Below are 22941 nucleotides of genomic sequence, written 5' to 3'. Positions count from 1 at the left end.
GAGGCTATCTTGTTCTTTTAAATGAAAAATTTGAGGTTTTGGGGGAGAGTTAAGTACTAAAGTTTCTAGTCTGTTCCTGAAGACCCCATCAAAATAAGAAAAACTTATTCAAGTTCAGTCCTGTCTACCCGAAACACCAGCAGAGGTTTGAACTACCTCTCAATATTGCTCATTTTACTGCTGCTCAAAATACAGTGAGAGAAATGATCACAGTGAGCTGACTTACCTGAATGGCATTTGATCCCAAGGAAACAAGACAAACTTTGAGCATTTTGCAAGCTCGGTAACATCTCATTTTGGTACCTGGTGCAGATCCATTACACTTTTTTTCCCCAATTCAACCCTTCGTGGGAGTACAGGACTACTGTGATATATCAAAGGCAGTCAGTAAGGTCAAAGTGTAGAGTTTCATCTTTATCTACTATTACTCCAAAATGCAGAGTACTATACCTACCCTTTGCCCTCCTCTGTCACGGTAGTTTAATGATAGTTTTCTTATTGCTTTTTTATTTTGCTTATGTCAGGGAAACTTTTCAGGGCTAAGATTAAGACTTTATAGAAAGTTTCACTCTCATGCCCATGAAACTGCAAAATATTCTCATTTATAGTACTGTTAGATGTATGCACACTTAGCTAAGATTAAAAAGTAGGATTGTTCCTTTAAGTGAATTTCTCAGTATTTGGTGTGAATTCTTTTAAGAAATATTAGCTTACTCCTGCCCTTGTAGCCCACTGTTTTTAGCAGCTACATTTGTATAGGGAAAGTTCATGATATTCTGCTCTTCAATCAGTCCCTCTTGAGAATTATTGTATAATCTAAGCATTAATTTAAAACTTGTAGCTTGTTTTGCTAGACATGAGCTAATCAGATAAATAATGGTCAGACAGCCTGAATGATAGTTCACTAAATGAACTATTAATCCCCAGAGTGAGAAACAGGGCATCTTAAATGTCGACGTCACTGCTCACTTTGAGCAGCAACGTCCAGTTTCTGCTTCTCCTAGAATCCCATACGGCCTATTTTGGTGCCAAAGAATCTGGCTCCTAAAGTTTTCACACAGCTTCTCTGAAAAAATTTGCATGTTGATCTAGATACCTGTAGTATATAGGAGTGGGGACAGTGAAATAGATGGGCTGTAATATTAAAGCAGTTCAGGGCCACAGGTAGCAGTTGTATTCATTTAAATCTTACTACCTCAAATAAAGCTCCTGTGGCGTTTTTGCACTGCCACACCAGCATTTGAAAGAACATACAGCACAGAGTAACAAAACTGGATGCTGATTTATGACCAACTGAAGTCAGTGACAATCCAGCAAATGCTTATGGGCTATCCAGAATACAGATGCCTTCCTGCATTTACACTGTCTGCCTAGTTAAACTTTGACAGTCAAAGTGCATGTTCCAGCTACAGCATACTTGCTAAAACAAAAAAAGATTCCCCTTCTAATTACTATGGCTTTCATTTTAGAGTTGAAATATGAGTGTAAAATTTTTGGAACTAAAGGAACATGTAATTGAAGATAATATCAGGCAGACTGTTCAACACCACCATGAGTACCATATTTCAGCAACACATTAATCTAATGATAGTTGCAGACCTCCGAAAGCAAGTTCACAGTAGACAGCACATCAGACATTAGGCGTCATTTATTTGTAAAACTGAACTTTAACAGAAAAATCAAGGCACTAATACTGCATCAGTTTTGCTGCACTGTTTTCCTTCACACATACAATCTTTAGCAAAGAAACTTTCACAGATCTTAAATATACTTCCTAGAAGGAAAAAAGCTACACACTTTAGCATTGGGATTTGAACATTTGATCTACAGCGGTGGTTTTCAATCTGAGGTCTGCAAACTATGTCTAAGATTTCTAAAGGAGTCCGGACGGCCATTTGAAATTTTGTAGGGATCGACAAATGAAACAAGATTGAAAAGCACTCATCTACAGCAGATCACTGTTTGGAGGTTCTCTATTATAGAGAGGATGAACCACAGTTAACATAACTCAAGTTTATACTTGTACAATATCAGAATAATTGTTCACTTGACTGCATGGTCTGACATATTATTAGAGAGGTCATGGCACTAATAAAACTGAAAAACAGCAAAAGTTAGAGCCCTTTCTGTTGTCTTTTAGATGTAGACACTACAAAGGACTAGGTTAGAGTGGCCAAAAAACTTCTAATGCTAATCTGTAAAGATCATGAGCATGAATTTGCTTAGTAATGAGTCCCCTTGCTGTGTATATACATAAACAGGATGAGATGAAACCTTCATACAAATTATATTATCTACATACTACTATCCTTAAATTAGAGAAATAATGGTATTAACAATATGAACAGTTGTACAGTCCGTGATTAGGTTTGTTACATCGATCCTAGACATTTCAATAAACTCTGCTTTCAGTGTATGCCATCTCAAAACAAATCCAAATATTTGCAGAAGTTAAAAAAAAATCCCTTTAATATTCTGTATAACAAGTAGTCACTGTGTGTCCCTCAAAGAGGCTGAAATCTTCTAAATAACAAAGGACTTGGTGTGCTTGAAATCCTAAATGAAAAAAAGAAAAGGGTAATGTGACAAGTTATAGTTCAAATGCTTTCAGTATCCATTACACTTAAACATCTGTAGAACTTCACTTGTGTCTCCAGGTTGGCAAAAGAGAGGAAGCAAACACCAAGCATAAGCAACAAAAAATGCTATGAAGTCTTAGTAATGAGACCAAACCCCTTCCCAGAGCGCAGAATAGTAGGCAGATAAACCTCTGGCCTAAGTGTGAAGTCTGGCTCATCAGCGAGCATAATATTTTAATTCCCTTTGAGGAGTGAAGCCCACAAAACACATTTGTACATGATATACCTACTACAGTTCAAAAAGTGTCCCACTGGGAGGAATTAAAGATCAAGGGGGAAAAGGTAAAACTGCTGTGTTTCTTTCCTTTTGAATACTCCAATTATAGCTGCTGCTGATGTGCAATTATACTGCCGTTGATGAATGCACCCCACAACTAGAGTTTACCAGTATTTCAATGAAGAGAGACAGACAAACCAAGAAATTTTCACCACCAAAAGAGGAAATCAAAAACCACTGCTTCAGTTCATTGGTGTTCAGATTTAAGGACAGAGGGTAGCTTTCATAGAGCACTTACGGTGGCGGGTATAACCAATACTGACTGCCATCTGGTAGGCCCTGAGAGCAGCTGTTGCTATTTCATAGCTACACCTGTAGGTGGAGCATCACTCACTGCATCAGTTTAACAGCAGAAGCTGCATTGGATCAACAAAATTTTTGGAGACCCTCCTCTACCATGAGTTGTGAGAATTAAAATTAGCTGGTGTTTTGGAGTTACCTCTGTTCTGGTCAGCCTTGTTGCCTACTGATCCTAATCCTCCCCATAGGAAGCTAGGGCCAGGCCCAAAGCCAGTCCTACTCTGCCACCTTGCAGCCTCCTGCCATTGCCCAGCTTCTTTGGTCCCCTCCTCAAGCCTAGGGAAGCAAACAGGAGGTACATAGCTCCATGCACTGCCTCCAGCCAGAGATCCCAGCAGCTCAGGGAAGGGGCCACTGGAGCAAGGTTAAAGCAGAATATCCAGCCCCTTAGTGGGGTCAAGTAATGCTGAAAGTGGAGCAGCCAATGACTCAGGGGCTGATGTCTGAGACATCTCTAGTTTTGGCACTATTGTTGAGGTACACTGAAGAAAACATAGTAATTGTGGGTTGGGTTTTAGTGAGGAAGGGAAATAAATGGATGAAGTTGATAGAACAGGAAAGAGCTGAGACTGGGTGAATAGGAGGAGGACTGGAGGGTGAGATGAGCTGGGTAAATCAGGTGTGTGACTGAGTTTGTTGGGAGGATTTGAATAATGTAGGTGGTGGGGTTGAACTGGGTAAATCAGGTATGTGCTGTGGTTGCCCGATGTGTGAGAAACAGTTGTGAAGTGAAAGAGGTAGAGCAGAGCAATGTAAAATATAGGTTTGAGGACACAGGGACTACTTCTGAGTGCATCGGTGTGGGGAAGGAAGTTGCAGATGATGGTGTTTGTAGTGAAGGTGGAGTAGGAAGTGTTTGCAGGTGCTGTTAAGTTTTCTTGACATATGTTGCAAAGCTGAGCTAATATTACAGATCCAGTGTTTCTCTAAGCAAACCTAGCCATTGGGTCTTCTCTAGTGTAGGAGATCTCACTCTTTCATAGTGTACATCATCTTGATTGTCTTGTGTACACCTCTCTCTCAGACACACACACACACACACACAGTTGTGTAACATTGTGTGCCTAACTGCAGCACTTGCTTTACATGGAAAAGTTTCAGAGTAGCAGCCGTGTTAGTCTGTATCCGCAAAAAGAACAGGAGTAACTTATTTGTTAGTCTCTAAGGTGCCACAAGTACTCCTGTTCTTTTTACATGGACAGTGATTTTAACTTTTTTTAAATAAATTTTGATTTAGCAGGTAGATATAAGGAGGAGATAGAGCTGCCAGTGCCCTGTGACTAGCTAGCTCTCAACAGACCAGCAGCAAGTGCTCTGTGGACCAGAGTCTGAGAACCTCTGCTCTAGTGGTTTTTCAGTACCTGTTCATTCCACTTGATGGCTAATGCCAGTAGCTTTATAATATACTCACACAAGTTCATATATCTATCTATCTCTCTCTCTATATATATATCCACTTATACAGCCTCAGTTTTTCAGTTAAAATGGTGGCCAGAGCGGGCACTTTGGCTACCTTGCCCATAGTGGATCATTGCAGTGTATACATGTTTAGTGTAGAAAAATCAAGATATTCTTGGTCACATTGCAGAATTCCTTACATGGCTATATCACCTGCTGGCAGGCACTGCACACAGTAAGGAGCTTGCTGCCTTACCCTCCAGTGCTGCCAGACAGGGTGTGGAGGAGAAGAGAGGCAATGCTTTAGGTTCCACCTTTCTGATCTGCTCTCTCTCTGCTTAAGAGGATGTAGGGGAGAGGGGATGGAAAAGGCTCCAAGGGGTCCCTTTGCCTTCCATACCTCCCTGTAGCAAGAGGGAGAGAGTGGTAGAAACTGTGCTCATAGATCTGAGATTTGATCTTTGGAAGTCGATTGTTCCACACACAGGAAAAAACAAATGATGATTTTGTAATTTCTGGGATTATTATACCATGGTACACATGTAAAATATTTCAGTAAGATATGGTAAGATAAGGCAAGGATGGTTCCAATTCACATTAGACTTGATGCCACGTGTTTAATTAAAGCTGTAATTTTCCCTCACTTAGTCCAAGTGTTTTCTTAGAAGCAAAACCATGAACTGTTCTTCAGACAAAAAGTACTGAGACTAACTTCTGTTCTTTCAAAATATAGGAAATGTATAATCTTTATTCATTTCAGGGCCAATGAACTGAGCAGTCTCAGAAAATGGAAACTTAATTGGTTCATGGTGGGCAGCTCCCACAAATGCCCTGGCTGATTGCTGAATACACTCACCTTTTCACTTGGGGTATATTTATAGTCAGAACTCTTCTTCCTGTTAGTGTAATAAACAAAGAAGGCAGATTAACTGTTTTATTTTTATCTGCTTGTACTTTAGTTCTTGGAGAAGCATATTTATACACAAATTTTCCCACTTTAGACACCATCCTGGTTTCATCTTAGCTCTTATCTTATAAAAGACCAGAAACAATATTGTGCAATCAACAGGCACAATAAATGGCTTCGCAAGGTATGCCAAAAAAGCATCTATACATGAAGGGAAGATTGAGTCTGTGGGGCTCACTGATTTTCAGGAGGTAAAGCAATGTTTTGCAATGTGCTATTTGAAAGGCATTCCTATCTGACTAAAGCCAGATTACTTTATAAGAATATCTTGACCAAGTAAAAAAAGTTATCACCATTTCACAGCTTGCAATTACCAAGATCTGTAGCGGATGTGTGAAAATACTATGTAATAGAAATAGCTCTTTCATAAAATTTCCTCCTCTCCAGAGGCACAGACAGCAACATTTTACATTAGAGGCATGTCCACTGTCTTCTGTCCATTATGATACCTGTGACAATTCCTTGGGGAGCTTCTAGACAACAAATCCTTGCATCATCAGCCTCTGCCATACTAGCTTCCCTGGCTTGTTGCCTTAAGGTTCCAAGATGTGATGCATATCTGGTTATGGCTCATATAGTGATGTACATTATATTCATGACCATTATAAAACAAGTATCAGAAAGTATTTTTAAGAAGTACTTGGCAATACCTTCTTTTAATAAGTTACTTGCTTTTTCCTGCCATTGTCCTCACTCAAGAATGAGAGTTATTAATGCTGAGCTTAGCTAGACAGAAGAAATGCCAGCCTCCACTTTAAGGACTCAATATTAGTCTCATATGTGAGCATGTATCTCAGCCTATCTTGTAAAATCAGCTTGCATGTACTGTACGTATAGTTGCTGATTTCACAGAACTAGCACACTTCCATCTTTTAGTGCAAGACTGAGGTGTATACTTTCATCCTGGCTGATGACCAGTTTCCAAAATGATTTGCAGACACAGATTTGGGTAAAATCTTCTACCTAGCTATTTTGCATTCACAACCAGGGAGTTGGCCAAGCAAGATTTATGTCTGCGGCTGAATTAGGGGTTTGAATGATAACCAAAACGGGGAGGGGACACAGCCATCTGAAAATTTACCTCTGTTTGTTTAACAAAAGTATTGGTTGGTTCATTTATTACTAGTGGCTTGATGTTAGTATGCAGCTTAGTAAGCATAGGGAGAAAATCCAGCCACCAAAGTAGCAGCCTAAAGAATATTTCAGAACAGGTTATCCAAAAATAAGGTTAAGGACACAAAACACCCCCATGTATAATAATGATGTGGAAAGCCCTGCACAAGAATCACATTTCTTACATCATCAGAAGCACAAATGAAATTAACTACCCAAAAGTGATATACTTACTGAGAAGAGCTTTCTTCTGGAAAAGTAAAAGAAAAAACATATTTAGCACACAGTAATTTCCCTGCTTAATAACCATCCTTTGAAATATCTCATGTGGATAACATTTAACTCTTGTCCTCCTTCATCCCTTTAATTTTGGACAGTACCATCTGAACTATGATTCTCACTGGAGGATGAACAAGTGATTCCCTTGGCAGCAGTCTGTCTGGATAAGCCAGCAGGAAAGCTGCCCAAGCCCCCTTTCCTCTGGAGTTAATAGTCTACTTCTGAAAGTGTTCAGCTACCTGCTCTCGTGAAACTGCTCTCAAATCAATCTTCAGCCCTCACTCCCCCCTACACCCCAAAAAGCTGTGTGTCCTCTTTCAGACACATGCCAAAACATTTTCCTGCATCACTGCCTGTTCACTGTATTAGATTCCATGGCCCCTATTGTAAATACCCTGAGGAAGTTGCCCAGCTATTATGAAATCTAATAAAAGCATGTTTTCCTGACATGTACTTTCATTATTGTCCAGCAGATGGAGTCAGCAAGGATGCAAGTTTTAGTACTGCTTACATCTTAGATTACAGACTGTTTACATTGTTTCTTTTTACTGGAACAGACAGATTTTAGAAACCAAAACCACCAATAATGTCACTTTAATGTATATATGCGCACACACATATTTGATATGTGCGTGTGAATATTCTATCATATAACACATCGGAGTAATTTTGTTGTTTTTCTTTTATGTTATTTGGTACCCTGCTAAATAAATGGGAACACTTGTGTAGCAAGATACTAAACATGGGTAAACATGTCAGAATTCTGGCCAGAAATAAATTTATATCTAATGTCTTTCAGGTACTTTTTGGTTTTTCTCATATCCACAATGTTCCTAACTAGCCCTGTTATGACACACTTTGGGGAAGAAATTTGTAACTTCTTTCATCAGCTAGACTTTGTACCCAAGCAGTTACTTATCCTGGGCTCTGCCTCCCCTGAGCTTAGAGTTCATTTTCTTCAAGGTATCTGTCAGTGACTGGGTGAGCTAGCAATTCTCGGACTCAGTTCATGAACATTTGTGGAAAACAGAATTGTAGGCAAGAGAAAATATTTAACCTTTTTTCTAATATTTTCAAAAGTATCTTAATTTTGTATAAGAAATAACTCTGTGGAGTTTACTTAGACTCTCTGGATTTGCCTAAATTCCCTTTCAACAGCAATTTGCGACTAGCCTGCTATTTCTATCTCATTTTCTACTGCAAAAAATAAACTGGGTATGATCAAAAGGAGCAGGCAGAACAATAACTATGGGCCAGATCCTACACTTATTGAAGAAAGATGCAATACTTCCATTGGCTTCAATAGTGCAGAATCAGACCCTACATGAAAAAGGAGTATACTCTACAGACAGTAGAAATATTTAGTCATAGCAAGTTTCCTGAGGTCTATACGGCAGGCAAGATTTAACTTGACTTACTTGAAAAGTAACCTTTTTTTTGTGCATAAAATACCCCAAGGCCACATAATGCCATTACCAGAGCCACAACTACTACAGCAGCTATGATTCCGCTTATATTAAGGTCATCTGAAAATGAAAACAAAATAAATCCAATGTTAAAAAAACCCCAAAACAAAATCTTGCCATTGTAACAGTTTTCCACTATAAAAATTCCAGAGAGCAGTGGCAATGATAACTATAGAATGCAATATGTAAATGACTGTGACATGTAAGTTGCTAGCAACCAGAAAAGTTCTCAAAATGTTTATCCCATTCACTTCTACTACTCACCAAATAATACCCTCATTAGCACAAGGCTTTTTAACACATCTCAAATTCTTAATATGATCCAAAAAGTCAAAAAACTGGATAGAGACAAGGGGGTATTTTCTCATCTAGATTAGTGTCTAACCCCTGGCATCATTCAAGTTACACATGTCAAAGGGAGAATATACCCTGAAGCCTGTAAATGGAAACAGCTGTTAGAGAATATTTGTTTTAAGTTAGTTTGATTAAAATAGTAGTAATGTAACAGCTGATGAAATTGTTGACCCAGAATGATATTTGTGGCACCAAGAATTTTCATGCTGTTGAATCATATGTATAACTTAATGGCTTCTGACATGAATGCAAGTGAGGCTTTTTAAAAACTAAACCACCAAGGCCAATGTATTCAAACCTGGCTGCCTAAAATTAGATTTCTTAATCCAGATTTGGGCACCTAAATTAGAAGTGGCCTGATTTTTCTGTGGTGATGAGCAATCCCCATTCCCATTATAATCAATGAGAGTTGTAAGTGTGCACCTCGTGGGGGGAGAGATTAGGCCACTTCTACTTAGATGTCCAAATACATATTTGGTTGCCTAACTACAGGCACACAGATTTGAAAACGCTGGTCCAAAAAACTTCATATTTGTGTCGATAAGTACCAATTTATGACTTGGATTAATGTTTCCCCATTAGAGGAATTCTGCCTTGATAGCGTGTAGTTACTCAAATACAACATGAATGCATTAAAAGGCCTGATCCAAAGTCTTCCTATTGACTTCAGCAGGCTTTGAACCAGGTCCTGCAAGAGTAAGAAATATTAGAGCTCTGTTTAAAAGGTCACTGCCAAGGTATTTTGTAGAATCCATCCATTAGAAGCATTTTCCCCTTCACTGTTGATTAAAACCTTCTAGAAGCTTGAAATATTTCCTTACCAACTTCTCTCCATCACTTGTGCATGCACTGCTGTGGGATTTTGCAGAGCTACTCAAGAATGTTGGGCTGCTGGAATATATTTTTTTTCTTTAGGGAAAAAATCACAGATGGACTTGTTTACAAAACAAATTCTATATCTAACAAGTTACATGGATGTTGCAAACAGATAAGGAGCAGAAAACAAAACAAACATTAGGCCTATCAACCTGGACAGTGTCCCTTTAACCAGATATAAATGTCACATTTATTACTGTTTTTCCAGATAAGAAAAAGAAGATCAGAAAGAATTTTCTGAGTTGCTGCATTAAAGTCCCACATGAAATTGACTCAAGGAAAATATCTGTGAAACAAGATTTGCAGATAGGGTGACCAGACAGCAAGTGTGAAAAATTGGGACAGAAATGGGGGGTAATAGGAGCCTATATAAGAAAAACACCCCAAAATCGGGACTGTCCCTATAAAATCAGGACATATGGTCACTCTACTTGCAGATCATACTTTACAGCCTCCACAAGAAGTTCTGAAATATTAATATCTTATGTGTATACTATTGTTCAGTGCAATTTAATGCATAGTAATCTTCTGAAAGCTGGACATTTGATCATTCTAAAGCACTCTGAGCTAAGCAACCTTATGTAAGATACAGTAATCTCTACTGCTTCTTTTTAGAAGAGGAATGACTTAAGCTGCCAAAATGTCTACATAAATAGCATTCATAACAAATGCAATTACATGATGTTTGATTCCAGCACTCTGCGGGGAGGAATAAGATAGTATAATTTGAACCTAGTCTTAGTTTCTTACATGTGCCATGCAATAAAGTCATTTTCATCTACAGATTTTTTTTGCCTTATTTGCTTTTGATACTTACCAACTTGCATTCGCTTCACAGAGCATTTTTGAGGAAGTCCAATTCCATTAGAGGCTTCACAGTAATACTCTCCAGTGTCCTTCTTTGAAACTGTGTTAAATAGCTGTTAAATTTAAAAAAAAAAAGTCACCAATAAAGCTGAGTGAAATTTACAATTTCCATCCCATGGAAATTCTGACATTTTTGTTTTTGTCCCAAATTTGGATGAAAAGTTGAAATTTAACAAAACAGAAATTTCAAAATTTTTTGATTCAGAAACATTTTGTTTCAACATTTTTTAATCAAAACAAAACATTTCAACATTTCTGAAACTGAAATGTTTCATTTTGTTTCATTGAATTTGACCCAAAATTAAATATTTTATTTTGATTTTTGTGGTGGAAAATTGAATTTTTTCAGCAAACTCAAAATTTCCCTGTGGAAAATTTCAATTTTGTGGAAACTGCATTTCTGTTAGAAAATCATTCAGATAAAGAACTCCCAACCAGCTCTAGTTATCAAATACTATCACCAGGTGATTTAAAGTTAGGAGGTTGAGGGACAATGGACACTGCACTGATACCATTTAGACAAGTAGTTCTTTGAACTATGGGTTATTTTTTTCTTTTTTTACAAAATGATGTATGATGAAACTGATGACTATTTCACATAAACAACAAGAAAGGGAGAGGTGGGGACTTTCCCAAACTCATCAAACTCAGTGGGTGTCTTTCCAGTGACTTCAGTGGGCTTTGAAATTAGGCTCGTTCTCTGAGAGCCACAACTATACATCAAGGCCAAGATTTTCAGAGGTGACTAGTGATTTTGGGTGCTCAGTTTGACACACTTTAAAGGGGTGGGATTTTAAGAGTGCGCTGATCATTCACCACCTGAAAATCAGACTCCTCTAAGGTATCTGACTTTGATCGTTCATAAAAGTGAGGTGCCCAAAATTACTAGTCACTTTGGAAAGTCTTGAACTAAAATGTATTAATAATAATTGAAAAGCATCCATGGAAGCTTCTTCAAAAGAGGTGTATAGTTCTGGAAAAGATGCCTATACTGATTTGGGGGCTGGCTCCTGCTCCCAGTCTTTACTGGTGCAGGATTGGGCCCTCTAAGTATATCTGGAAAGTTACTTTTACATTTCCTAAACATCTGTTTCTCCGATGTTGCCCTCTATGCCTGGGAATAACTCCCCATGGAAGTTTGTAAAGATGCCCACTTTATTTTCTTTTAAAAAACTTAGTACTGTGATGCCAGATCTGGCACTGGTTACGCACGTGGCAAGCTGTAACTTCTGTTTATTTTGTAAAACTCTGCTAAATTATTTTACCTCATCCTTTCACTCCACTCCCACCCAGTTTGTGTATTTCATCCATCTGTTGTATCCTGTCTGACATGTAGGTTGTGAGCTCTCTGGGGCATGGACTTTTTTTTTTTGTTTGTTTCTCATCTGCATAATGCCTAGCACAATGAGGCCCTGATCATTGGTCATAGTGTAACATGAATAATACATTTAGTTTTCTTTTGACTTTTGTGTCTGAAAGAAGGAGTTGAACAAGATCTTACCAATGTTCCAGTCTTTTTATTCATGGTGTAAGAAATGTTTCCTCTTTTAGCACTGCCTGTTCCTGTATTTTCCAGTAAAGCAACACCATTCCTATACCACTTGTACTCAGAAGCAGGAGACCCTTCATTTTCTTTACAACTCAGTTGTACTACTGTTCCACTCATCGCTGAGCTGGGCACTTCACACGATGGAGCTGCCGAGGCCACTGAACAATGAAAACATATTTGTTATTTGACAGTTAAAGTGTTTTAAATTAACATTCACATTTCTATTTCAACATTTGCTTAGGCATCAGAGACAATCCAAAGAAACCCACGACGTATTAATTAACAGGATGGACTGGTGGGGCATGGCCAAGAAAGAGATCACCAGGGGTGACCAGTGGGTCACACCCCACTAAATGAGAAGGCAGAAAAATCCCTGGCTTGCTAGGACCCTGGAAAGGGAAGGAGCACCTTGCTCCCAGTCCCTTCAACCTGGTGCTGCCTCTCCCTTGTTCTGCTCCCTGTCGCTACCATCCAATCCAAGATCAACTTCTCAACCCTCCCTGCCCACCTCCATCCTGCCAACAAAGCACTTAGTTCCACGGACTCAAGGGGATGTGGAGTCAGGTAAAACTTTCCATGGATTTTTTTTTTTGGTTGAAATATTTTGTTCTTGTTGTTTCCACTTATTTGAAACAATCCCCCCCCCTTTTTTTTTGAGCATCTTCCCCTCAACTCTCTCTTTCCCCCTGAACTAGTGAAGAGGGGGAAAAGGAAAGAAAAGAAAAGAATTTCCTTTGGTTTCAAAAAAGTTTCAAATTACATGTTTTCACAGAAAAAAAAATTCATGTAGTTTGAGAAGTAATTTATGGTGGAAAAACTTTTTCATTAAAATTTTTTGAACTGCTCTAGTCACAGTATGGTACTTCAAACATTTGCTGAGTCACCACCAAAGGCCAAGAATCACCGAACTGTGGCTTTTTTTAAAAATGAAAAAAATACCCACTTTGCTTTGTGTTCTGTATTGATATGCCGATAAGGAATCTATTTGTCCAAAATCATTCCTTGAATCTTTTTTATTGTCTGCATTGTTACAGACATACTTGCTGACAGGTATTTTGAAATAAATAACCCAAAAAATTGAAACTGGTGTGATCATATTGTGTTATTTTGACAAATAAAATATGCAGTATTTTGCAGAATTTCAAAATATTGTGCGCAGAATTTTTAATTTTTTGGCACAGAATTCCCCCAGGAGTATTATATAACAGAAACCACTTCAAGGCAGTTCCAGCACTTATGAATGAGGAACGTCAACCAGTCTTCATACTGGCAGTTGCTGAAAAAGATCCAGTGAAGCCTTTTCCATATACAGGTGTGCCAGTGTGCCTTGATCCAGATAACATTTCTGCCAGCCCAGACATGAGTTTCTCCAGAAGAGAGGCCGTTATTTCTATGTGCAATTTTGTTAGGTGGACAAGGAGAAGACCTCTGAGTTTTACTTGTAACCTAATCAGAATTTGGAGCTAGTACTGGCCTCTTCACAGTTGTGTGTTTTGGATTTATTTCTATCAACAGAGTGATTATCAATGCACTTTGAGCTGTCTTAGGGTATGACTACACTTACGGTTTGCAGCGCTGGTAGTTTGCAGTGCTGGTCATCCAGCTGTGCAGGGCCAGCGCTGGTGTGTGGCCACACTCACAGCTACCAGCGCTGGTGTGTGGCCACATTTGCAGCATTAGCAGCGCTGCTGGGAGTGATGCATTATGGGCAGCTATCCCAGCATTCAAGTGGCCGCAACGTGCTTTTCAAAAGAGGGGGGTGGAGTGGGTCTAGTGTGACAGGGAGCGGGGGGAGAGAGAGAGGGGATTTTTGGAGCCAACACTGTGTGTTTAGCTTCCTGACTTGAAAAATCAGAACATGTTTCCAACCCCTTAGTCTTAACTCTTAATTGCAAACAGCCTGCAGCCAACACGACTCCCCGCTGTTTCATTCCCTCCCTGCCTGCAATCTCATTTGATTGTTTACAGCCAGGTACAGATGATCACAGCAAACAGGAGCTCTGTTTGTTTTTTAGATAAGCGGCAACGGAGCTCCGATCGGAGCTCGTTCACAACAAAACAAAGAGAGGCTGCATAACAAAACAAAGAGAGTAATTTATAAAAGCATTCTGGGATACACCTTATACCCTGGAGGCCAATCACACTGGTGTGTGGCCACACTTGATGACCAGCGCTGCAGCACCAGCGCTGGAATCCTTATTCCCCATGCTGAGTGAGGTGTACGGCCAGCGCTGCAGCCAGGGAGTTGCAGCGCTAGAAGTGCCCTGCAGGTGTGGCCACTTACTAATTGCAGCGCTGGTGGAGGCTTTCCAGCGCTGCAAATCGCCAGTGTAGCCATACCCATAGTTGCTTTGGTGTTGGGAAATTCAATGGAGCCTAAGAATTAGGTACCCACTTTCACTAAAAGTCAATGAGAGCTGTGTGCCCAACTCCCTTAGGCCCATTTGAAAATCCAAGCCTTAATATACAGGCCAAACTTTCAGAAATGATTCTGTGAGGGTAGATTTGTTCCCTATTATTTATTATTTGTTAGAGCTGGTCAAAAGAAGGTAAATGCAGTTTGTGAAAACATTAAATAGAAGCCAGAAATCAAATCATTCATTTGGCAAACAATGTTATGAATAAAAGAGTGCATGAGGAAAAATATCCACACTGAATTTCCCCTACCCCCCTGCCTTTAGGATTGACCTCAACAAAAACCCATAGTCAAAGTTAGGTTTCTACCCAACACTGTGAGAGTAATAATAGTCTCTGCCAGATTTTGTCCCCGTTCAGTCGGCGCACTAACTTCACAACGGTATCTCGCAGAATCTTTTCTGGTCACATTTCTAATTCGTATGCTTGAATCTATCATCTCTGCTCGGCCTTTCAGATCACCTTCAAAAGAGAATATGACAGTTAGAAAAGTATTCCTTGCAGTTCAAGCCTGTTATAAAAATAAAATATCACTGTGCATCATTGGCTCATCTTGAAACCTCACAATGCATCTAGTGATCAATCATTGCTCACTTCTTCAATCTTGATCATCTTTGTGCCTCATTTTCCACTGAAGGACAATAAATATGAGCACTTTTCTCCAAATATACTATCACTTCCACTCTAGAAATAAGTTTTAGGGGCAACAAGGCAATACTTTAAGCCCAAACCCTACACCCTTTGTTCACAAACCAAAGGCATCGCTTATGAAACACAGCCAGTTTCCAACAGCCTATAGAGTTGGAATCCCAAGACCCATCTTGAATTTGGCAGCACATGCATTTCCCCAATGCTCTTGAGTGGCTTGGTGAAATCTGCATCATCTAAGAAACTTAAAAGTGACATTTATTATAGACAGAGAATGTTGGCCAAAAACTCTCTAGTTAAGCTTTCAAAAAATCCAGACTCCATTACAGTCCCGTTATCACATACCTTTCACCTTGTGGGCTGATTTTTTTTTCTATACTTGGTCTCTGGTTAAAGGTGATTTTTTTTTAAGTTGGAACAAAATTCTTTCAGGACATTTGAGTTATGAGAGTCTGTGTGTTATGAGGGCAAAACTAACTTCCCATTGAAAAGAGAAAAAAATAGCTACAGCTTTTTGAACAAGGCTACAATAAAAATAGCTGACGTATATGGTACCACCGAGATGCACTTTTCACTCAAAATGTAAAGCTGAAATAAGTCATTTTAAGAAAGAACACTTATTCTTATGTTCTAGTCCTAAAAAGAATAGGGGTGTATTTAAAATATGCTGCTACACTGTATATATTACTATGACATTTATGTTCAAGTCTTCAGCTTTATTTTAAAGAATCTTTCAGAAGCTTGTTCTGAGGATCATAACGTTTTCAATAAGGACAGATAATTTTATTTAATGCACTCAGGTTATGGAAGGATTCAGGGAACCTGCAATGCCATTTTTGAAGTCTAAATGGAACAGTACAAAAGACTCATCTACATGTCCAAGTTAAAATATTTAATACCATCAAAGATATAGTAGCTATTAGCATGGAAAGCTATTCAAGAATATGCTCTTCAAAAACCAATTCTGGGAAGTCCTTTTGTCGTTGTTATTCTCTTCAGAAAAGAAACCAAACTGCATTTTAGCAATTTCATTTTAATCCATCAGTCTACATGTTTGCAGCTTCTTACCTACTAAGTCACCTTTGTAGTACACAAATGAGACATCGCGGGTTGTGAGTTTCTTCCATTCTACTCTTGGAATAATACCCTTTCCAGCTGAGTACTTACAGCTAAGCATAGCCTCTAGGGAAAACAAGACAGATGATCAGTGTTTTAGCTCCGTGCTTGGTATAATTACAAGTACTGATCATAATATTCTTCCTATTAAAGGGCTTCAGTCTTCAGTGACAATCAAATCCTGCTCTTAAAATTGACGTTATTGTATTTACTCCAAATATAAACAAGTGTAATGGAGAACAGAATTTAGAGAGAGAATGTAAAGTCGGTAGAGCTTTAAAGAGAACTGGTATAAGTTATATAGGCAAAAGCACATTTTTGGCAGTAGAAAGTGTGTGTCTACTAGGTGGGTTTGCTGGTACAGCTCTACTGGCATACCTTTTCTAGTACAGATTGGCCTAAGGAGGAAAAGAACACTAGTATTATTATGAAAAATCTTTGACTACCTCCAATCTCTCTATAGTTTATAATCTCCAGTGGAAAGCCTCGATCTTTAATTTCTTTTTCAAAGGGAAGGGGTAGAGCAGATGGCTTAGGAGGTTGGCAATGCAATACAGAGCCTTTCACCTATATGCTAAGCCCTTCATATACAGGTCATATTAATAGGGACCAAAGTCTTTTGCACCTTTGATGGGGTGTATCCAATTTCCAGTGAACAAGTGTCCACATCTCAAAAGCATACACAACAGCCTGCTTTAATTTGCACTCTTGTTACCAATCTCAGCCGAGGAAACTAAGGACTGAGTAAATGATGGAGACAGAGTTACTTATTCACCCCTACTATTTGTCCTTCCAGACCAGAGCTGAGGCTTCAGAGCCCCAACGCTACCAGTCTGACATTTGTCATGAGCAATAAGATCACACACAAAATGAGACAAGACATTAAAGAAGCAACCCAACTTTAAAGAAAAATCCAGTGACAGGAGGGCATCCTGTTCCAAAGACAAATACACAATGCTTTACAAAATGTGTGTTCTGTACTTAGCTGAGGAAGTCAGAAGTTCCTGACTGCAGGTGGAGTGGGATAGGCGGTGGCCTTCCTGTACTTTAAGATTTATTCAACTTTCCTTTCCTTTTTGTTTTTGTTTTGTTGCCATTCTAACAATGAAAAACATTAGTCAATTCCTGCCTACGCTCTGGGTCTTTCACTGCTGGCCTTTGTGATTGCTGGCTGAGCCCAGGAGTGCCTAACTTTATTTGCATCTAACTGAAGTGAAGGCAGCTGAGTTTCAGTGTTGCAAGCCTATAATTCACCTACACTCTGGGGATGAGACTTGCATTGTCTCTCTCTCTCTACTGCCCAGACTCTTTCATTTCAGAGCTGGGAAAGGGAAGGAGAAAACATAGAGGGGCAATAATGAGGTCACTCTGACTCTTGCCTGTGAGGAGGGAGAGAACAGAGGAAGCCTAGTGCTTAGTTCACACGATGTAAGCACTTCCTCCTCCTCTCCTGCTGGGGTGGGAAGGGTTAAATGGAGGGGAGAAAGTGTGGTGCAGATCCCCTCAACCTTAGTTCCCTAGCTTCATTGTACTCAGCAACAGGGGAGGAGAGTCACCAGGAAGAGAGTATCAGGGAGAAGCTGTGTTAGTCTGTATCCACAAAAACAAGGAGACTGGTGGCACCTAAAAAACTAACAGATTTATTTGGGCATAAGCTTTTGTGGGTACCCACGAAAGCTTATGCCCAAATAAACCAGGAAGAGAGGTGCTGTTATATAGCGTGAGGAGTGGGGAGACTAAGTGGAGTGGGAGGCAGTGAGAAGAAAGACTGGACAAAGAAGGAAGAGAGGGACAGGAAGAATTGAGGAGACAGTATCAGAGATGGAGAGGTAGAAGAATTCTATTTAAGGTATTTTTAAGGAGAGGCTGAACTAAGAACACAGAACTCTAAGGAAGAGAAAGGAAAGGCAATTGGTGGGAAGGTGAGAGAATTGGGAGAGAAAAATGAATGGTCCAGGGGGAAAACCAAGGTTGGGTAAGCACAAAGAAGGGTAAATGGAAAACTGATTACTAGTATGCAACTTATTACATGAAGGAAAAGTCACTAACATATGTTTTGGTGGTATTTGACTGCTAAGTGGAAGGTAGGAAAATCCATTCACCTACATTGAGAAATGGTAATTAAATTTAAATTACCAAGATAAACTTATTTCAAATTTGGTAATACATGACTGACGTAGAGTTAGATTTGGAAATTAATTTCTTCATATTCCTTATTCTCAGCCTCAAACACTTGGGCATGTACTGAAATATCCATTGCTTTCCACCTCCATGACTTTATTAATACAACACAAATGCAAAGTTATACACTCTTAGGGTATGTCTACACTACAAAATTAGGTCGATTTAATAGAAGTCGATTTTTTAGATTGTGTGTGTCCCCACTAAGCGCATTAAGTCGGCGGTGTGCGTCCACAGTACCGAGGCTAGCATCGACTTTTGGAGCGTTGCACTGTGGTAACTATCCCAGAGTTCCCGCAGTCTCCTCTGCCCATTGGAATTCTGGGTTGAGCCCCAATGCCTGATGGGGCAAAAACATTGTCGCGGGTGGTTCTGGGTACATGTCGTCAGGCCCCCCTCCCTCCCTCCCTCCGTGAAAGCAACGGCAAAAAATGGTTTCTCGCCTTTTTTACCTGGGTTACCCGTGCAGACGACATACCACGGCAAGCATGGAGCCTGCTCAGCTCACTGTCACCGTATGTCTCCTGGGTGCTGTTGGCAGACACGATACTGCAGTGCTACACAGCAGCATCCCCTTGCCTTGCCTACCGCAGATGGTGCAATACGACTGCTAACTGTCATCGTCGTCCCGTGGGTGCTCCTGGCTGACCTCGGTGAGGTCGGTCAGGGGCACCTGGACAAAAATGGGAATGACTCCAGGTCATTCTCTTCTTTAAGTTTCATCTAATGGAGATTCATCCCTGCCTGGAATATCATGCCAGCTGGAGGCTTCTGCCTCAGGCTGCTCTCCCAGTCAGCAACACCGCACGGTCACACCTACCCCAGCCTACCCCTTGCTCCCATGGCTCATGACAGTAGTAAGGAGCAGATCAACTATAGGCTGAGCAAGTGCAGAATGGTGGTAGAATGTGTCTCTGGACATTTAAAAGCTCGTTGGCAAGTTTATGGACTTGGTTAGACCTCAGCAAAACCAATATTCCCATTGTTATTGCTGCTTGCTGTGTGCTCCACAATATCTATGAGAGTAAGAGGGAGACGTTTATGGTGGGATGGGAAGTTGAGGCAAATCGCCTGGCCGCTGATTACACGTAGCTGGACACCAGGGCAGTTAGAAGAGCACAGCAGGACGTGCTGTGCATCAGAGAAGCTTTGAAAACCAGTTTCATGATTGGCCAAGGTACGGTATGAAAGTTCTGTTTGTTTCTCCTTGATGAAAACCTGCCCCCTTGCATGGTGTCAAGTATCAGAGGGGTAGCCGTGTTAGTCTGGATCTGTAAAAGCAGCAAAGAATCCTGTGGCACCTTATAGACTAACAGACATATTGGAGCATGAGCTTTCGTGGGTGAATACCCACTTCGTCGGATGCAGTGGGTATTCACCCACAAAAGCTCATGCTCCAATACGTCTGTTAGTCTATAAGGTGCCACAGGACTCTTTGCTGCTTTTACTGCCCCCTTGGTTCACTCTACTTTCCTGTAAGCCAACCGCCTTCCCCTTCCCCCTTTGATCTCTGCTTGCAGAGGCAATAAAGTCATTATTGTTTCAAATTCATGCATTCTTTATTAATTTGTCACACAAATGGGGAATCAGTAGGCAGAAGGGCAGCTGGGATAGTTTATGCAACAAATAAAGTAAATAAATAAACTCAACACATGGAATTAAGACCAACATAACCCCCAACCGCATGGAACTACATACCAATATAAGTGTCACCCACTAACCTGACCCTACTGGGATTTTTTAAAAAAAAAAGACCTAGGAAATTAGAAAGCCAAACCAAACTATGTTAAAAGAACCTTTAGGTTGCAAAGTCAAGCACTCAAATGTTAGGAAATGACACAAGTAAGTTGCCTTAATTCAGCCCCCCTTTATGCATATAAATTAAAGGATGACTTTTTTTCCAAAGGACCCCTGACTCATTCAGTGTACAGAATGGACCTGCTCTGAGGATGAATCAATGACATGTAGTGAAGGAGGCTATTGTCTGTAAGACCCCTGCCTCATTTGTAGCAGATGTTGGAAGGTTTGTCGTGGATGATGCAGGGGACTGCAGGAACAGAAGGAAAGGTCTCATGGTTAAAACAGTTGAATGCTGCCCAGGAGAACTGGATTCTATCCCTGCCTCTGCCACAATCTGTGTGATGTTGGACTAGTCACTTAAGCCAAACTTTTCACAGATGGTCATCAACTGCCTGTTCCTCATTTTCTGGGTGCTAGACTTGAGACCCTGGGGACTCAATTGCAGAAGTGCTGAGCACCGACAATTGCAAGTCAATAGGAGTTGCACTTTGAACATATAAAGTTCTATATAATACTAAATATTCTGAAAAATCAGGTCCTATATGTCTCAATTTGGACCCCTAAAATTAGTGGACACTTTTGACCCTCCTCTCTCTGTGCCTCAGTTCTCAGTCTGTAAAATGTGGATAATAAGCACATCTCATGTCACCAGGGTGTTGACAGAATAAATTAGTTAGTGTTTGAAGCATTCAGATAAAATAGTGATGAGTGCCGCTGAACAGACCATGAGGAAATTTATAATTATGTCTTCAGAGCAAGGTTTGAACAATGGATAGTCAGTAAGGCATAGGGTCACATAGGGCAACCAGGAGCAAGCTGCTCATTAATTGATCACTCTTCATCCTGTGCTGGCAGGGTTTCCGGGCAGAATAGTATGTGATCATGTAATTAAATGCTATATCATAATGTATACACACAACAGGGATGAATTAAGATTGAACACAACTTTAATTTCCTCACTTTTGAGTGCTTGACTTTGCAACCTTACTAATGTTCTTTAAACAGTTTCTTGTGTTATATATATATATATATATTATATATTTATATATAAATGCAATGATGCCCATGCACATACTGTACCCTGAAACTCCTTTGCTGTAACATGCGGATTGTCCGTTTTGACAGAGATTCCATATGTTTTATGATCTGCAAGAGGGAAAAACAAAAACAAACTAATTCAGACAACAGATATTTCCATTGCACACGTGCTTCAGCCAATTTTAGAGAACAGTGCTTTCAGGCTTAGTTATAAACCTCCATATGGTAAATGAGGCTCTTTGGTGATTGGACATGATTGGGACTTGGGACACCTGGGCTCTATTCCTGGCTTAGCTATCAGCCAACTGGGTGACCTTGAGTAAGTTACTTTAACATTCTGTGCTGTAGTTTCCCCATCTGTAAAATGAGGATAATAATACTGACCTCATTTATAAACAGTTCAGAGAGCTACTGACGAGAAGCGTGACAGAAGAGCTGGATATTATTATATAACCAGGACAAGAATAAGCTTTTAAACATGCATCTGTACATTTTCCTTCAAAATCTGCTATTTTCAATACGGCATAGGTGGAGAACTTGCATTAATCTGCTGTAATCACAGCTGCTCCTGAACACACACATCTACTGCTGGATTATACCTGTTAGTGCATGGGTGTTAAAAGTTACCTGAATAAAGGGTTCTCATCTTTTCCCTCCCCACATCTCAACAGTGAGCATCTCCATTTTCTCATACATTCCCTTTCTTCTTGGACCTCTTCTATTCTCTCTGCAACTTTAATAGATCAGCCATGAAGGCCTGGTCTACACCTGAAAATTAGATCAACCTAGCTTTGTTGCTCAGGGCTATGAAAAATTTCACCTTCTGGATGACAGAGTTGGGTTGACCTAATCCCTGGTGTAGACACAGCTAGGTCATGGGAGGGATTATTCTGTCAACCTAGTTATCACCTCTCAGAGAGGTGGATTAACTACATTGATGGAGAAAACCTGTCGATGTAAGAAGTGTTTACAGTACAGCGTTGCAGCACCGCAGCTGTGCCACTGTAGTAGCTGTAACATAGACATACCCTAAAACACAGTACCATCACTTTTGTGGCAGCACCTACCATCACATGACATAAAATCTCAATGTACAATTACTACTAATCTAATCCCACAAAACCAGGCTTGCCCATGCTGACAATACTTCTTACAAAAATGTTGACAACATCACCATCTTGTTCTATCCTGGAATGGTATAATTCCCCTGGAGAGAGCATCCCAGCCTCCTATTAACTGTATTGGCTGTTATTCTAATAAAGGGGTTTGCAGTTTATTTTTCTGTAGGTGCCTCGTGATCTCCATTTCAGCTGTGGTTACCACCAGCCTCCATATCTCACTTTTTTGAAGCTTCAGGACATCAAATAACTCACTCCCTCAGAAACAAGAAGTGTGCTGAAGCTCAACATCCCAAATTGGGGTGATGATGGGAAGGTATTTAGGGAATTCTATATATGCAGCAGCCATCTAGCACCAGTGTCAGATAGAAGCATAGACAAGGAATTGGGGGTGATGCTTTTGCTAACAGATCAGCAGAGTGTGTGTGTGTGTGTGCGCGCACGCGCACGAGGGGAGGGGTGACAGGTAAGATGGAGGAGGGGACTGGGCCCTTAGAAGTGCAGGACTTATGCCATCCTCACACTTGTCTTTGACACATC

At 40.1% G+C, this 22941-nt stretch overlaps 1 protein-coding gene across 1 annotated transcript in view; it reads right to left on the bottom strand.

Annotated features, from left to right (window-relative positions):
* Positions 1–1523: 1523 nt before the first annotated feature.
* JAM2 (junctional adhesion molecule 2) overlaps positions 1524–22941 on the bottom strand; it is a 53238-nt gene continuing 31820 nt past the window's right edge. The window contains exons 2-10 of the mRNA XM_045002216.1: positions 21326–21391; positions 16217–16330; positions 14810–14962; positions 12038–12243; positions 10487–10589; positions 8392–8499; positions 6929–6944; positions 5471–5510; positions 1524–2556 (exon numbers count right to left, since the gene is read on the bottom strand). Coding sequence (XP_044858151.1) covers positions 2524–2556; positions 5471–5510; positions 6929–6944; positions 8392–8499; positions 10487–10589; positions 12038–12243; positions 14810–14962; positions 16217–16330; positions 21326–21391 — 839 coding nt within the window. The 3' untranslated portion in view covers positions 1524–2523. The remainder of the gene's footprint in view (positions 2557–5470; positions 5511–6928; positions 6945–8391; positions 8500–10486; positions 10590–12037; positions 12244–14809; positions 14963–16216; positions 16331–21325; positions 21392–22941) is intronic.

This window comes from Mauremys mutica, chromosome 1, assembly GCF_020497125.1.
Source record: "Mauremys mutica isolate MM-2020 ecotype Southern chromosome 1, ASM2049712v1, whole genome shotgun sequence".
Lineage (NCBI taxonomy): Eukaryota > Metazoa > Chordata > Testudines > Geoemydidae > Mauremys > Mauremys mutica.
This window is presented reverse-complemented; position numbering and strand designations above follow the sequence as displayed.